This window comes from Centroberyx affinis, unplaced genomic scaffold (assembly GCF_046629955.1).
Source record: "Centroberyx affinis isolate AG114_WGS23_722 - 3 ecotype Tasmania unplaced genomic scaffold, CSIRO-AGI_Caff_v1 ptg001919l_1, whole genome shotgun sequence".
Lineage (NCBI taxonomy): Eukaryota > Metazoa > Chordata > Actinopteri > Beryciformes > Berycidae > Centroberyx > Centroberyx affinis.
Window position 1 is genome coordinate 5,891 of NW_027280282.1, and position 12,254 is coordinate 18,144.

At 43.9% G+C, this 12,254-nt stretch overlaps 1 protein-coding gene across 1 annotated transcript in view; it reads left to right on the forward strand.

The window, feature by feature from the left end:
- Positions 1-537: 537 nt before the first annotated feature.
- The window catches only part of LOC139653520 (delta-sarcoglycan-like), a gene marked incomplete at its 5' end in the record, with an annotated part of 29,892 nt that continues 18,175 nt past the window's right edge, over positions 538-12,254 (forward strand). Inside the window, one exon of the mRNA XM_071530373.1 lies at positions 538-610. Within this exon, the coding sequence (XP_071386474.1) occupies positions 538-610 (73 nt within the window). The remainder of the gene's footprint in view (positions 611-12,254) is intronic.

A 12,254-nucleotide genomic window follows, 5' to 3' on the forward strand; every position in this document is an offset into this window, starting at 1 on the left:
TGTAAAAACACACTCATGTTTTCAGTGTAAATGACAAAGTGGGGCTGCAGCAGAAAAGAGCCGTCCCATCTCCACTAATTGAGATGTTATGGATTTGCCGTATTTGCCCAGACTGGTTTTAAGTACAGACACTCCTCCGCCCACAAGAAGAAGTGACAAATCAAAACTTCATCCAAACTGTCTCCTACACAGCAGCAGAGAAAGCTGGACTCACCAGCGTTGGATCTTTTCCTCTCTCATCTCTTTGGTTTCCTTTTGGTTTAACGCGTATTCTGCTGCTTCATTCACTGTATTTCACTCTGGATAAGATAATAATGCCTAAGTTTTTACACGTAAAGAGTATTCCATCCTCCTAATTAAAACAATCTGTGTACTTCACAGCAGTCTGAGTCCATGTTATCAGCGAGGCGAGGCTCGTCCTGCCCGGTGACCGGAGCCGTATAGATCGGCGCACGGCCGCGGAGATTATGTCCATCGATCGGACAGGAGGGGAGGGGCTTGTGTGTTCCCGTCTGATGTTGTGTTCTTTGATTCCAGGGGCCGAAGGAGCCGTGTTCAGCAGCTCGGTGGAGACGCCGCATGTCAGGGCCGAGCCGTTCAAAGAGCTACGGTGAGTCGTGCGTTTTCATAAACACAAACATATGGGTGAATATAAACGTATACAGTATGTGCACACACAAACACACACACTCATGTACGCATATACGGTGTAAAAATCCACTTTCATGCAGTTGTTCTACATCTATCCTGCAGTACTTCATTGTTTTTCAAATGTAAAACAAGAAAAAAAGGAGAATCAAATTAGTGCATAATAAGACAAAACTTCAAAACTTTCTCAACCAGCTAGTTACCAGAAAATTCCTATTAACTTAACTGGCTGAAAAATGCAAAACTGTTTATTATTTCCACTCCAAACATTTCCCCTTGGGGATGGAGCAACAGTACAGCATAAAAAGTGAGACTTGGCTTCATCTGTACATACACACATATACACACACTCACACACTAACACACACACACACACACAAAACAACAACAACAACAGCAACACACTGATCCCTTTAAAGAGCTACACTGAGTCACTCGCCTTGCATTCTTTGATAAGAAACACAGACACTTGCATACAAGCACGTGTACACACAAATGCAAACACTTTTTCTGTGTGTGTGTGTGTGTTGTGTGTGTGTGTGTGTGTGTGTGTTCATGCATCTCTTCCTCTCACTCACACAACTACACACACATACTTATATCCACGTGCCAAGTGCTACACATAAACATTGATGCAGGCGGTCTAATTTATTCCAGCATTAATCACAAAAACACCACATTCTGAATATTTTGCCAATATTATTCAAATTAGGATGCACGGCTTATTGATGAATTATTGATGCTTGACTAATGGGTTTAAAATTCAACTTCATTCGGGGTTATATGAATATTTTTCACCTTTTGCCCTTTTTTCTGCATTTATTTCCTCCAGACAAAATCCATGTGTGTATCCATGAATCTTTCTGAATCTTGAACGGGTCTCATGAGTCACGACTCTTACTCGGCACATAAAAGATCTTGTCAACTTTCGGTTCAGTCAGGGGAAGAAAAAAAAAAAAAAAAAAAAGGTGAAAACTTGGAAGAGAGACTGGGATTGGATGTAGAACGGGAGGGGGCGGGGGGGGGAGATACTCTCCACGGGCAATTAGCGCTCATTTCTCTTCCAGTAATGTCTGTCTGGAGAAGCCAGGATCGGCGCTGCGCTGTGTGGTCTTAGATTGGGAGAGATCAATGAGTCTATCTTTGGCAACAGATGCCTCATCCCTCCTCCTCTTCCTCCTCCTCCTCCTCCTCCTCCTCCCCTTCAACAGTCCCACTCCACATCCAGATCAGTGCTCGTATGTTCATCAAAATCAAATTAAAAGGAGACCGGCGTTAACTAAAACAAACATCAGAGGTACATCTCCAGTATCAGAGGGAAACGAGAGAGTGGCAAGAGATGAGAGAGAGAATAAAGAGAGAGAGATGTAAAAAAAAAAAAAAAAACTAGAAGATTGGGCTAGAAATGGAGATGAGATGAGGAAAAGAGAGAGAGAGAGACATCGGGAGAGAAGTGAGAGAAAGAGAGAGTGGTGAAGAAGAGAGGGAAATGTCATAAAATATCCCTCTGAATGGGTAATAAAAAATGTTCATGTAATGAATTTCCAGATATTGTAATAATGTCTTCAGACGGCTACTGTAATCATTAATTAAAAAGAAAATGTTAAAAATGTTGAAATCCTTATAATAAAGTAATTACCAGTTAATGTATTAATTAAGGATGTAACGATACATTCAGCTTATGGTATGGAGGCTTTTGGTTTGATACTCAATGCTCAATAAAAATCCCTTTTTATTTCTGAGGGGAAAAAAGAACCCAAAACAAAACAAAAGGGCAAATCATAAACAGGCAGACTTTAAATTTAGAACAATTTTTAAGACCTTTTTAATGCCATTTCAAAGGGTTTTTCACTGTGATGCGGGTGTACATGGTGCAGCATCTTGGTAGTGTTGGTAACACTAGTAGACCACCATAATCGAGACCAAGTCAAGTCCAAGACCAGGTCCAATAGAGTTTGAGTCGAGACTAGGGGTGCAACGGATCACAAAACTCACGGTTCGGATCGTATCACGGTTTTGAGTCACGGATCGGATCATTTTTCGGATCAGCAAAAAAAAAAAAGGGTTAGGGTTAAATTAATTTAAAAATGTGCTACTTTGGCTCTGATGCAGCCGCCTCTCGCTGTCTGTAGTCTCCACTCTGTAGTCTCGCTCAATGTCCCGCCCACAGCACTATCTGATTGGTTACACATCACAAGTAATAGCCTATCAACACTGAAGGCTCTGCCACAGACAGGCAGCATATTGCCGAAGTTGCAATAAACATCACAATCTATTTCAATGATGACAAGCATGCCCAGTTTCCCAGTTACACCACTGAAAATGCCCAAAGTCATAGACTACGGGATTTCACTCGGCGAGAGCGACGGCTTTTAAATCAGTCGCTCTTCCTTTTTTTTTCTTCCCTAACGCAATGATTGTTCTTCAGAGTAAAACACAGCACACATCTGTCTTGTCTGTATCTTTTCACTGCAACTCTGCATCGAGATTTAGGGAATTATTACTTTAAAAAGTAACAGCGGCAGTAAAACTGTATTTCACACTATGATGGTTAAACTTTGCAATTAATCCGCGGTTCACATGCGTGCCGAACCGTGGGGGGGGATCCGTACGGATCACGGATCAACTACGGTCCGTTACACCGCTAGTCGAGACCAAGTCCAAAAGGGGTCAAGAGTCAAGACCAAGTCAAGAGTCAAAGCTTGAAGGACTGAGTGAGAGCCGAACCTTCCACTGCAGGCAAGATTTCTATCTTTGGAACCAAAGATAGAACAACAACAGAGGCAGGGAGATTTAAGATAGACTATGGGAGACCTGATTAACTATGCATACAGTCGACCAATCACAACATTCATTAAAACCTGGGTGTAGGTGACATCATCTACAATAGGAAGTAGACTGGAACTCTAAATCTGTTTGATTTTGTTGAAAACTAGAGAGAGAGTTTTTCAAATTTCCACAATGCTGACAGTTATAATTTGGGTAACTTTACATTAACAGCTCCTTTGTTAAATTATACCATAAAACTGAGTAATGCAATTCTCATTGCACTGGACCTGTGGACTGGAGCCAGTGATGCTGCCTGAGTCGATATGGCAGGCATAGTGTTGATTTGGACCAAAATAACAAGGAGTTAGAGCCACATGGTGCACAATACAAACACACACACACACACACACACACACACACACACAGGAGGAATCAGGGAAGAAACTGCAGGGCCCGAGGCAGACAGGTGATAGAGGTTATCAGCCTCTGACAGGCATCAGTCACATTCAACACTGTGACTGTGTGTGTGTGTGTGTGTGTGGCTCTCTGTGTGTCCTGTCCTTTCTCTGTCTCTCTCTCTTTCACTGTGTGTGTGTGTGTGTGTGTGTCCTGTCTCTGTGTTTATTATTTGGCCCTTGCATAATGTACATGTGTGTACATTTGTCCTGTCCTTGTTTGTATGTGTCTGCATGTGTGCATGTCCTCTCCTTGTATGAGTGTTTTTGCGTGATGCGTGTGTCCTTACATGCTGTGTGTGTGTGTGTGTGTGTGTGTGTGTGTGTGTGTGTGTGTGTGTGTGTGGTGTGTGTGTGGACAGCTGTGGACGTCTCCTCAGTGTAAACGTCTTGTTTATCATCTCTCTCATGCCTGCGCTGTCAGATGCGATGACAGTCAATCAGAGCAGAGAGAGAGAGAGAGAGACACTGTGTGACAGTGAGAGAGAGAGAGAGAGATGTTTGGTGACAGTGGGTAGTCATGGAAAAAGAGAGAAAGCAGAAACGAGAAAAAGAAAAAGGGACAAAAGGGAAAAATTAAACCAACATGTTCAGCGTTCAGTAAATGTTGCTCCACTCGTCCTTTCCTGATTAATTATTCAATGACTTGTTTACCTTTTTCAACTGAAAATGTAATTACTACTGTCTTAAAGGAAAGCTCCACTCTAAAACACTTTATCACTGGTAAACAAAAAAAGAAACAGCTATTAGTGATGTATCGTGCATTTATGGGTCCATTTTGTTTGTTTGGTGGAGTATTTTTCTTCTCCCTGTGGATAACTGGCCAAACAGACGATGTGATCTAAAACATCAAGGGTAAACAAGAGAGAATCAAAGAGCGAGGGCTTCTTTCTAGAGCCGCCATTTTGCACCGACGTTCAACACTCATACAGGGAGAAATCCATCGTAAAATAGACCAGAATGCAATGCAGCTACAAGACATGTTGTGTCTTGAGTAAGGAAAGCGACTCACTTTTTCTCAACTGAAAAAACTCACTCTCTTGCTCTTACTGTGCTATCGCTATCACTATTTCTCTCTCTACAAACAGTGAAAACCCTCAGCTGAATGCAACATGTTCACACCTGTTGTCTGGACTTTGTTGAAAGGCATTCTGGGAAATGTAGGAAGTCACTAACTGAAGTAGAAGTAGACAAAACAGGCTGGGGGAAAGTGGGTTCACCAAAAAAAATGAAATTACAACAATTCATCACTTCATCACAGAGTATCCAAGGGAGGATTTTTCCTTTAAATGGTTTTTCAATTAGGGCTGGGCGATATGGTTGAAATCAATATCATGATAATCATAAGGATTTTTCTCGATATCAATCGAGAGAGAAAGAAAGTTGAGAGAAAGAGAGAGAGAGAGAGATGGAGAGAAAAAAGAGAATGAAGATTAGAGAATGAGAGAGAGTGAGAGAAAAAACAAAAGAGAAGATATGGCGAAAGAGAAGGAAAGATTGAGATGATAGAGAGTATAAAAGACAGACAAATGCGATAGAAGCAAGTCTAGAAAGAAAGAAAGAAAGAAAGAAAGAAAGAAAGAGAAAACCCGGAGAGAGAGATAGAGAGAGCTCTAGGTGACAGAGAGGGAGCAAGAGAGGAAGAAATAGGAGAAAGTAAGACGGAGAGAGAGAAAATGGATAGAGAGATGAATAGAAAGAGCTCTATGTGACAGAGAGAGAGAGAGATAGAGAGAGGGGAGAAGAAATAGGAGAAAGAGAGAAAAGAGGAGGAGCTTGACGTGACAGAGAGACGAGCGTGAAGGGAATCAGAGGACGGATGGAGAAGGACTTTGATGACAAATATGTAATAACGGCGTTTCAGGAGTGTGTGCGCCGCCACTCGACCCGTGACTCATCAATCACCGAAGATCATCGCTTCAAATCATAAAAAAAAAATAGAAACCGTCCCATCAGAAAGGCGCAGATCATTTCTGAGCGATGCTCCAGAGCCCCTCATCATGAGATCCTCCGTTATAAATTGACAGTCGGAGTCTATGGCGATGAGTTTTTATTATTTTTTTTTTTGTCCCCTCCCCGCTCTGTTTATGCGTCGTCGTTGACAACCGGCCGATTGAGAATGAAATACGGCCCAAACTATCCAATTACGTGGGGGAAAAAAGGAGGGCCGAGCTCGTTGGAGCATGGGTAAAATCTAATCTTTCTGTAATCTCGCCAAAACCCATGGCAGGTAGCAATCGAGGATTCACGTCCCATTTCGGCATGTCATATTACCCCCCCTCCCTCTCCCTCCCTCCCTCCCTCCCACACACACACACACACACACACATATCCCATCCAATCTCACCCACCGGAGTTGTCAGTTTTTTATCGTAACCGTCAGATCCGTCTGTGCCGTAATGCGGCGGTGTCGTCTACAGGACGTGTCCTTGCTTCAGACGGATGCCTTTGTGAAGGGAAAATGGCAGTGTGGGACAATCTGACAGCGGCTTTGATTGATGTTCCGACCAATTCTGCGCACAGATAAAGGAATATATATATATATATATATATGTGTGTGTGAAGCAATAAGAAGCAGCGTGAATGCATTGCAAAAGAAAAAAAACAAAACAATGGAAACACAGCAGTGAGATGGATGTGGGATTTATTTCTCGGGCGGAATGAGATGTAAAGATGTGTCTTACTTTGGGTTTTCATATCACGGACCAGAGATTGACACATCAGGCCACGGACCCCCAGTTTCATCAGGTTTTGAACTCCTATATGGGAGGATTTCTGTTGTTGATTCAGTGCTGGAACTGTATAACTATCTACACTGTACATGGGGAGATAATAGTGGTGAGAGTGAAACCTACCCAGCATGCATTGGATGGATGGCGACATGCAGGAGGTGGTCAAGTTCAATGTCAACCCAAACAAGCAACATGATATCACGGCACGGTGACACTTCATATTAAAACAGCTTTCGAAACTGTTTTGTCCAAAAAAGACTTTGTCACCCTACTGGCTAGAAGATTAATCTAGACCAGTTGGAAATCAACTGTATCTCCTTCTCATACCCACTGGATAAGAGACATCCTTTATTTTCTTAGATTGGAAAAAATCAGACTTTCATTAAGTGGCTCCTCCAATAAATTTGGGAAAATATGGGGTCCATTCTTTCAATTTGTTCAGAGGATAAATTTCCCATTCATTCCTGATTGAAGCAACTTTTGCAGTCTGGAGGAGGATCGATATTGTGTTTGTTGTGGCGTGGGTGATATGCTGCTGTACTGACTGTTAGTGTCTATTACTGACACCGTTTACTACTGGCTGACTGATGTTTTTTTTTTTTTTTTGTTTGTTTGTGGTTGTGTTATTTTAGTTTTCACTTTCACTTAGTTGTCACTTTTTTATGTATTTTTAGGGAGGGAATATATACCTTTTTACTTTTTATAAATGCTCTGATGACACAATTGTATGTTCTTGCAAAACCCAATAAACAAAGTTTAAAAAAAAACAAAAAAAAAAAACTGTTTCGATTCACAAAATTAGGGCTGGAGAGTCAACTCCAGAAGAGTCGATTCTGGAATCCATCGATTCTACTAATAGACGGATTTAGAGTCGACTCCTGTTGCAATCTCGACTCCAAACTCTGGAAGTGAAGAAACTGTTTAATTGAAACAACTTTGTAATCAATTCATCTATGGGACAGTTGCTACAAAACATGTTGCGCTAACCACCCACTGAACAATTTTACGTTGATTAGACGTTTAAAACACGTCTAAATGGCCATAGCCGTCTAGGCTAAATTAAGTTTAAATGGGGTTGAAAAGTGAAAGTTTATTAGATGTCTATACATAGACAATATTATCCTGGACTATATGAGAGCTACGCATAGACGCAGTGTTGAAATTACTTCTTGTGCTCAGATAATTATCTTGTAGGCTAGTCTACAGGCCTTCTCTGGTGCATATTTTTGGTATTTACAGATGTTTATTCATTGTAATAATGTATTTACTGCTTGGTCTAAAATAGGTCTATACATAGCCGTAATGATCCTGGGCTATATGAGAGCTAAAGCATAGACAAGACGTTGAAATCACGTCTTTTGCTCAGTGGGCAGACTTTATAGAACATTTGTACCAAGTTTTGCACCATTTTGTGGTAATGTAATACATTCGTTTTGTTGTACAACTTAAATTTTTGTGTTAATTTTCATTTAAAATTGGAATCAATTTAGAATCGAGCAGCAGCTGTGGACGATTACGAACATTATCTCATTTTCAGTTTGGTGCTGTGTTTACACTGGTTTTCAGTGTTGGTGCAGGCCGTCGCATCACATTTATTACCTCAAAATGTTTGCTGGGTATGAATAGGATAGTTGTTCTTCTACATATACTATCTTGTGAATTATACTATAGTGAAATTGAACTATTCCTCATTTGGCTGTGGGATTTCTCACTGTGCAGTCAGGAAACAGAGCAGCTGCTCTGCTGCAGCTGCTTCTTCAGCAGCTCAGCATCCAGCAGAGTGCTGCTCAGGTCATTTTTAACCATTAGAGGAGACGACATGTCACCGCAGACCAGGAAACACTCTGGTGTGCAGAGTCTGAAGCATGTTGCATTAAGATCTCCTCCTCTCTCCTTTCCTTCTCTCCTCCCCTCTCTTCTCCCTTTTCTCCTCCCCCTCTCTCCTCTCCTTCTCCTCTCCTCCCCTCTCTCATCCCCTTCTCTCCTCTCCCCTCCTCTCCTCCTCCCCTCTCTCCTCCCCTTCTCTCCTCCCCTTCTCTCCTCTCCTTATCTCCTTCTCTCCTCTCCTTTTCCTCTCCCCTCCTCTCCTCTCCTCCTCCTCCTCCCCTCTCTCCTCCATCCCTGCCCGCTTTCAGCTCTTACCCTCTCTCTTTCTCTGCCCATCTCATTTAATCTCTTCTCTCATTGCCTCTCTCTTCCTCCAGCCTCCTCTCTTCTTCTCTCCTCTTTCACCCTCATCTTCTCCTCCCCCTCCGCTCCCAACCTCTCCTCCACTCCCCATGCTGTCTTCTGTCCCTCGTTCTCCTCTCCTCCCTTTGCCTTTCCCCTATTCTCTGATGCCTTTCTTCTCCTCTCCTCCACTCATCCTCTCTCCTCCTTTTTGCTTTCATGCCCCCCTCCTCCTCCTCCTCCATTTCAGTCTCTTCCCCTCAACTTCCTTGCATCCTCCTCAGCTTTCTTTCCCTTCCCAGATTTCTCATTTCCTTTCCTCTCCGATCCTCTTCTCTCCTCCCTCCCATATTCTCTCCTTCCCCCTCTTCTCCTTCTCTCCATTTGTCTCCTCTCCTTGCCTCTCCTTTCATCCCTTTGGCTTTCCTGCCCTCCCCTTATCCTCTCTTCCCCTCCACCACTCTCTTTGTATCCTCTTCTTCTCGTCCCTCCCCAGTTTTCTCCTTTCCTTTCCTGTCTCCAATCCTCTTCTCCCCTCCCTTACCCTTATTTTCCCCTTACCTCTTTTCTTAGTCTCTCCCCTCCTCTCCTCTCCTCCTCTCCACTTTCATCTCTTTCCCTCTCCTCTCCTTCTCATCTCCTTTCCTCTCCTCTTCCTTCCTCTTCTTTCGCCTCTCTTCTCCTCTCCTCTCCCCCATCGTCTTGCCCTCCACTCTCATTGTGTCCTCCTCTTCTGTCCTTCCCTCCCCTCCTCTTGCTTTCTCCTCTCCCCTCCTCTCCTCTCCTCCTCTCCACTTTCATCTCTTTCCCTCTCCTCTCCTCATCTTCTTTCCTCTCCTCTTCCTTCCTCTTCTTCCGCCTCTCTTCTCCTCTCCTCTCCCCCATCGTCTTGCCCTCCACTCTCATTGTGTCCTCCTCTTCTGTCCTTCCCTCCCCTCCTCTTGCTTTCTCCTCTCCCCTCCTCTCCTCTCCTCCTCTCCACTTTCATCTCTTTCCCTCTCCTCTCCTCCTCATCTCCTTTCCTCTCCCCTTCCTTCCTCTTCTATCTCCTCTCTTCTCCTCTCCTCTCCTCTCCCCATCCTCTTGCCCTCCACTCTCATTGTGTCCTCCTCTTCTGTCCTTCCCTCCCCTCCTCTTGCTTTTTCCTCTCCCCTCCTCTCCTCTCCTCCTCTCCACTTTCATCTCTTTCCCTCTCCTCTCCTCCTCATCTCCTTTCCTCTCCTCTTCCTTCCTCTTCTATCTCCTCTCTTCTCTTCTCCTTTCCTCTCCTCTTCCTTCCTCTTCTATCTCCTCTCTTCTCTTCTCTTCTCCTCTCCTCTCCCCCATCCTCTTGCCCTCCACTCTCATTGTGTCCTCCTCTTCTGTCCTTCCCTCCCCTCCTCTTGCTTTCTCCTCTCCCCTCCTCTCCTCTCCTCCTCCCCACTTTCATCTCTTTCCCTCTCCTCTCCTCCTCATCTTCTTTCCTCTCCTCTTCCTTCCTCTTCTATCTCCTCTCTTCTCCTCTCCTCTCCTCTCCCCCATCCTCTTGCCCTCCACTCTCATTGTGTCCTCCTCTTCTGTCCTTCCCTCCCCTCCTCTTGCTTTCTCCTCTCCCCTCCTCTCCTCCTCTCCACTTTCATCTCTTTCCCTCTCCTCTCCTCATCTCCTTTCCTCTCCTCTTCCTTCCTCTTCTATCTCCTCTCTTCTCCTCTCCTCTCCTCTCCCCCATCCTCTTGCCCTCCACTCTCATTGTGTCCTCCTCTTCTGTCCTTCCCTCCCCTCTTCTTGCTTTTTCCTCTCCTCTCCTCTCCTCTCCTCTCCTCCCTTCCCTCGCCCACCCCATTGCTTCTTCCTGTCCTTTCCTCTCCGATCTTTTTCCTGTCCTCTCTCGCTCGCGGCCGGCCCTTTCTTCTCCCTTTTCTTTTTTTTCCCTCCTCCTCCTCCTCCTCCTCCTCCTCCTCCTTCTCCTCCACACCTTCAGTTTGCACTTATCTGAGTAATTGAGAGGACGGTCTGTTCCTGGGGGCGAGTGTTCAGGTCAGCGGCCGGGGTTTCGCCATTCTGCGGCATCGCACAAAGCCCCGCCGAGCAATCAGCTGCACTCTTATTGGCCATTTAACCTGTGATTTGCTGCGTGGCACCAAGAGAGCCCGTTTCAACCCTCAGCGCTATATATTTATAACGCCGACCCGTTCTGACCATACGGAAACGGTGGCAGATCGTTTGAGGACAGAAAAGGGACTCGCACCAGCTCACAGGCAGAGGATAAAAGCCGTGCGTGGGTTTAAAACTGTACAGGTTTACAATTTCTTTCATGTCAAAAAACTCCAATCATTTCCGTTGTTATCTGAACTGAAGCGATATGAGGAGGAAGCGTGAAAAGTTATTAACCTTTGATCTCAGCTGGAGATATGAGGTGCCGCCGAGAGACCGAAAGAAAGAGAGAGAGAGAGAGAGAGAGAAAGAGAAAGAGACAGAAAGAAAGATGGAGGAGGAGAGAACTGGAGAGAGAGAGAGAGAGAGAGAGAGAGAGAGCAAGATGAAATTTTATCGATCCCCGTGGGGAAATGAGGTTGTGGCAGCCAGAAAAGTAATAGGATACAGCAGGGAAAAAAAGAAAGAACAGACCAGAAAACACAAAAATAGAATAGAAAATGACCAATAAATGCAATAAAATAGAATGTAAACAATTGTGGGGTTATATAAACATATAGGGCATTAGATACATTAGGCTGTATTGGTGGGAAATACTGTATGGGAAAGAGTTGTATTACTTACATAGACTGTTACTTAATTTTTACTTACATATGTTACTTTCAGTCATGATTTCTTACATAAATATGGATTTTGAAATGTGAAATACGTGGTATTTATATTAGAACAAGAGAGATGGAGTGAGAGAGAGACGGAAAGAGAGAACGCAAGAGAATGAAACAGATTCAGTTCACAGTAGAGTAGAAGGAGAGGTAGAGGAAGGAGGGAACGAATATAAAAACACAACCCCCGAGAGAGAGACGTGTCGACGCCCGACTCCTGGAGGAGCAGCCTGGGAGAACGAGGGAGGAGGAGCGGTGGAGGAGGTGGAGCTGTTTATCTTCCATCCACAGTGATTCAAACTCAGAGAAACAGAGGAGGAGGGAGGAGGAGGATTGGGAGTAGGATGGAGGAGGTGGGGGGGTTTCTACAAGAGGTCACAATTTGAATTGTATGAGACTTGACTTGGGTTCTGGTGACTTGGGACTTGACTCTGACTTGTACTTTGATGACTTGAAAAGGTTTCTAAAGTCTTGACTTGAGATCTTGTGTTTGTGTAAATGACTTAGATTGAAAGTGATGAGATTTGTTCCAGCAGACGACTGAATTTAAATTCTGTTTTCTGAATTTGTATGGAATGAAAACTGATTTCTATAATCAGTTTGAACCTCAATAACTTCAAACCCAAGTTTTTATCCTATTAAAATCATATTGCATTGAAAAGTCCTAGAAACTTTTGTTTTCTGTA